Genomic DNA, 5,079 nt, shown 5'->3' on the forward strand with positions numbered 1-5,079 from the left:
ATGTCATTTCTCACACTAATAGAATAGCTCAGGGTTTAGCAAGCCCTCTCTTAAAGTGCCAGACAGAAATATTTTAAGCTTTGTGGGTCACACAGTCACTGTCTCAGCTACTCAGCTCTGCCAGTGTAGCTCCAAAACCTCCATAGTCAATATATAAATAAATGGGTATGGCTGTGTTCAAGTAACACTTCATTTAAAAAACAAGTATTCAGCCATTGCCAACTCTTTCAGTGGCTCACAGGACTTTCTAAGTCCCCACGTTAGGAGAACTAGCTTTTCATCTCAACAAAAGCAACAGTGGATGTGCTGGGGTTAAAAAGGTAGTCTGTTCTGATTATTCTCCTTTTGCCCCTCCTGATCTGTTCTCTACCCTACTCAATACCCTAGTATTAAGCGGGCTCTACCTTTCCGGCTTCTGACTGAGTTGATCCAACAGTTTCCACAAAAAGGAAACTGGAAAGCAGAAGGAAAGCAAGTTTATATTAATTACCCCAGATTCCTTTCTGCCAGGCTGCAGGTAAACAGCAGCTTCATTCTTTTATTAAAAGACACAGATCCTACGTGACTCTTTCCATGGTGACAGTAGGTTCTAGTAACTTCTTCCCTTTGTTGTTTCAGGCCTGGAAGTGGCAACTGTTCCTCACTGTTGCTAGCTCAGAGGGTTCCTCTACCTCACGTTGGTTTCTCTTAACTCTGTTCTAAATGGTCCATTCATTTCCCTCAATTAACATGTGTGTATCTGCCATTTATTTCCTGCCAAGATCCTAACCCACACCCAATCCAACCAAAGTTTCCAATGGGAAACTTAAGTCATCCACAACTCCGTTATAGCAGTCCTGAAAAAGCCATGTGCAACTTCTGTCTATTGATTCCTCAGGGACCACAGAGGTGGAAGGGGGAATGATATATGAAGTGCACTGGACTCTTAGGTCATCCCTGATTAAAAAGGGTTTTATCATTTTCCAACTTTATGCCCTTGAGAAAGTTACTTAACCTCCATTCTTTCAGCTGCCTAATATATAATATTAGGATTAAAATATTATCTACCTCACTAATTATGAAGATTGAATCTTAATATATAAGAATATATATATATAATATATGTAAGAATATATATATATTAATGGCTAAATTTACGTTCACTAATTCAATCATGTCAACTCTATTTCTACTCCATTTTCACTAATGCTATCTTTATTTAGGCCTTCACCATTTCCCCTCTAGATTATTGCAGTAACCTCTGAACTAGACTCCCTAATTCCCTTATCTTTTCTACCCAATTCATACAACATAATACAACTAAAGTATCCTACTATAAGACACAAGGTACATAATACAGGGAAGACTGCATGAGAAATTCCATAAATGAGGAGGCTAGATTTAATAAACCTTTTAGGCACATTACAAATCTAAGATTCTATGATTCTTACGAAAAGTGACATTTTTCTATCTATTCAGCTCATCCTAAGTAAACATATACATACGCAAGTCACAAATCTGACAGAGAAGTTGACACCATCACTCAAGGAAAATCAGTTCTCTTTAACATTTTAGTCTATGTAATAGAGGTACCCCTAAAAAGGTAAATTAAATAAATACTTGAGTTTTTGGCTGGGTGCAGTGATTCATGCCTATAATCCCAGCACTTTGGGAGACAGAAGGCAGGTGGATCATTTGAGGTCAGGAGTTCGAGACCAGCCTGGTCAATAAGGAGAAACCCTGGCTCCACTAAAAATACAAAAATAAGGTGAGTGTGGTGGTGCACACCTGTAATTCAAGCTACTCAGGAGGCTGAGGTAGGAGAACTGCTTGAACCCAGGAGGTGGAGGTTGCAGTGAGCCAAGATCACAGCAGTGTACTCCAGCCTGGGTGACAGAGCAAGACTCTGTCTCAATAAAACAAAACAAAAACCTTGAGTGTTCAAGCTTTTTCCTAAAATTGATAATATCAGCAAGCCATACATCTAAACTGTGTGTGGCGGGGTGGGGTGGGGGAGGTAGAGGGTTTCTAGATCTCAAATACTCTGTCTAAAACTTCACTACAAAGCAACACCACCTAAACCAAGTCAGTCAAGAAGCAAAAGTGGCCTCTTAGAAGCTAAATCAGTGAGTGTATTAATCTTAAGTTTTTCATAGAAGAAATGTCACTATGGGCTTATACTTGTTTCGCGCACAATTCTAAAATGCTCGGCTATACATGCTTTCATGTTATTCACCAGATAAAGAGGAATACAATTTTAATTAGGAAATTGAAAAAAAAGAAAGGGAGAATTTGGGAGGCGACAGGTATTAGTGGAAGGTCTATGAAACTTGTAATCATATAGACCTTAATTTTAATTCTTACCTATTCTTGAAACACAATTATCTGGAAGAGTATTAACTTTCTAAGAACTCTGAGGGGCGGACTTGCTACTGTTTATAATTGTTGAGAATAAACTTACCACAACCGATTTTCTCTGGAAATTTATGTTGTTGATGCAGACGACCTGATGGGTTGTATATTAATAAACATAAAAAGAAAATAAGGAAAAAAATAAATTATATTGTTAAATGAAAGTATAATTCTACCCAGATATAAATTAGGGCTATGTTCTAAGTAATTCAAAATTACATGTCAATATTTCATTTTATTTTAAAACTCTATGAACTAGGGTCGGGAGCAGTGGCTCACCCTGTAATCCCAACACTTTGGGAGGTCAAGGCGAGCAGATCATAAGGTCAGGAGTTGGAGACCAGTCTGGCCAACACAGTGAAACCCCGTCTCTACTAAAAATACAAAAATTAGCCGGGCGTGGTGGCACATGCCTGTAATCCCGGCTACTCCACAGGCTGAGGCAAGAGAAAAGCTTGAACCCAGGAGGTGGAGGTTGCAGTGGGCCTAGATCGCGCCGCTGCACTCCAGCCTGGGCGAAAGGGCAACACTCTGTCTTAAAAAACAAAACAAAAAACGCTCCACGAATTGGGATAATTTTTAAAAATCTGGCAACCGCCATGAAAATAGATTTAACAGAAATACAATCTAGTACGGCACTTAGAAAAAAACTTTAGTAACCTGAAACGAGAATTAAATTTGCTGAATAACGCTGTCACTCAAAACATTTTTCCCGTACAAACACCGTTTCTATCACATTGAGTAAATTCTAGTTTTCCCACTAGGTTTCCCAGGCCCAACAATTCAGTTTCAAGCAATCACAAATATATAGTTAATGGCAACAAAACCAAAAGGAAGAAAGGGAAATGAAAAAATACTTATAATTTATATGGCCTCGGGCTTTCAAAGCCCTTGTCTCCTTTCTTCCTGTTCATTCTGGTGGGCTCTAAACCAGTCGGCGGCATGAAGCGCTCCAGCGGAGTTTGGCTTCCCGGCTTCCCTGGGGGAAACCGGGCATTACTGGTCAATGGCACCTCACACTCCCCGCTCTCCTGCGGTCCCCAAAAGTCACGTTCCGCAGCCGGCTGGCCTCCAGCGGAGCTGCCTGACGGGTCGCCACCGCCTCAACCTCGCTCCTTCGACCTAGCTCCTATAAACCACCGTGGACAAGCTTCTGTCCCAGAGATGCTCCTCTCCGCAACTGCTCAAAGCGACCGTAAGCAGACATCTTGTCTGTAACCTCTGACCTCCAACGTCAGCGGAAGTGGAACGGCGGAGGGGGTAGAACCAGGAAGTCGTGCCAATCGGCAGGGCTTGCGATACCAGCATGTTTGCGCTTGCCTCTTCCCAAGCACACGGTGGGTGAAAATTGTTAACATTTAGGAAAGCGAAGAAACTAGTGGGTGAGGCGAGAAGAGCAGGAAGGAAAGGAGGGAAAGTAAAGTTTTCTAGTACAAGCACATTGAGAAGAATGGCGGATAAAGTTTGCGACAAGCCAGGTAGAAATAGGCTGCCGCAGGGTGCTCGAAACCGGGCTGATGGAGTAGTGTGAAGTCTCCCGAAATCAGGAGGGGCTGCCTCTGGCTTGCTGTGAGAACAGACACCATAAACTTACTAGGTCCGGTGATTTAAGCTGTAAAATATGTGATTAGACTACAGGTAGTCTGAATGTCAAAACTCCAGCACTCCAAAGCTCTCACTAGGCACTGCTGCCTCAGTATTTATTTTAAAATATAGACTACAAGTCCGGGCGTGGTGACTGACGCTTGTAATCCCAGCACTTTGGGAGGCCGAGGCAGGCGGATCGAGGTCAGGAGTTCTAGACCAGCCTGGCCAACGTGGTGAAACCCCGTCTCTACTAAAAAGTATATAAAATTAGCTGGGCGTGGTGGTGTACGCATGTAATACCAGCTACTTGGGAGGCTGGGGCAGGAGAATTGCTTGAACCCAGGAGACGGAAGTTGCAGTGAACTGAGATCATTCCACTGTACTCAATTCTTGACGACGGAGCGAGACTGTCTCACAAAAACATAAAATAAAATACAGACTACATCCCAGCACTCTGGGAAGCCAAGGAAGGCAGATCACGAAGTCACGAGTTCAAGACCAGCCTGACCAACATGGTGAAAGCCTATCTCTAATAAAAATACAAAAACTAGCTGGGAGTTGTGGTGTGTGCCTGTAATCCCAGCTTTTCGGGAGGCTGAGGCAGCAGAATCACCTCAACCCAAGAGGTGGAGGTTGCAGTGAGCTGAGATAGTACCACTGCACTCCAGCCTGGGCAGCAGGAGACTCCATCTCTAACTAACTAAATAAATAAATAGACTACATGTGTATAGACTGTGTGTGTATATTATATAATCCACATAAATGCAGAGACATTTACCATTGTGTCGTATTTCATGTTTGTGAGAATAAAACTTGTAAATTTCGATAACAGTTAAATCTTGCTTAATTATGGATTATAAATTAACATTTTTGAAACTTGGACCATTTAACCTTAGCCTACCCCCTCCAACTGTCCTGGTAACAGGTTCATTAGCTACGTTAAAATTAATGTGAACTTCGATCTAAACCAAAACAAATCGGGCAAATAAAGCTATAAAGGAACTTTAGCAAGCATTCCAAAACCAACTAGAAATTACCTGAAGTTTTCAAGTGAGCATACCTGTGCCAGTATTTTTCTTTTCTTTTTTTTTTTTTTTTTTT

The 5,079-nt window shown here is 41.7% G+C and overlaps 1 protein-coding gene across 3 annotated transcripts in view; it reads right to left on the reverse strand.

The window, feature by feature from the left end:
• The window catches only part of TAF2 (TATA-box binding protein associated factor 2), a 105,738-nt gene extending 102,106 nt beyond the window's left edge, over positions 1-3,632 (reverse strand). The window contains exons 1-2 of one of the 3 annotated variants that reach the window (XM_017530701.2): positions 3,253-3,631; positions 2,441-2,495 (exon numbers count right to left, since the gene is read on the reverse strand). In XM_017530701.2, the coding sequence (XP_017386190.1) occupies positions 2,441-2,495; positions 3,253-3,335 (138 nt within the window). In that variant the 5' untranslated portion in view covers positions 3,336-3,631. Of the gene's footprint in view, positions 1-2,440; positions 2,496-3,248 lie in introns of all 3 variants that reach the window. The other 2 variants (XM_037739315.1, XM_017530703.2) reach the window with 2 other exon arrangements.
• Between the last annotated feature and the right edge of the window lie 1,447 nt (positions 3,633-5,079).

Source organism: Cebus imitator, unplaced genomic scaffold, assembly GCF_001604975.1.
Source record: "Cebus imitator isolate Cc_AM_T3 unplaced genomic scaffold, Cebus_imitator-1.0 Scaffold68, whole genome shotgun sequence".
NCBI lineage: Eukaryota > Metazoa > Chordata > Mammalia > Primates > Cebidae > Cebus > Cebus imitator.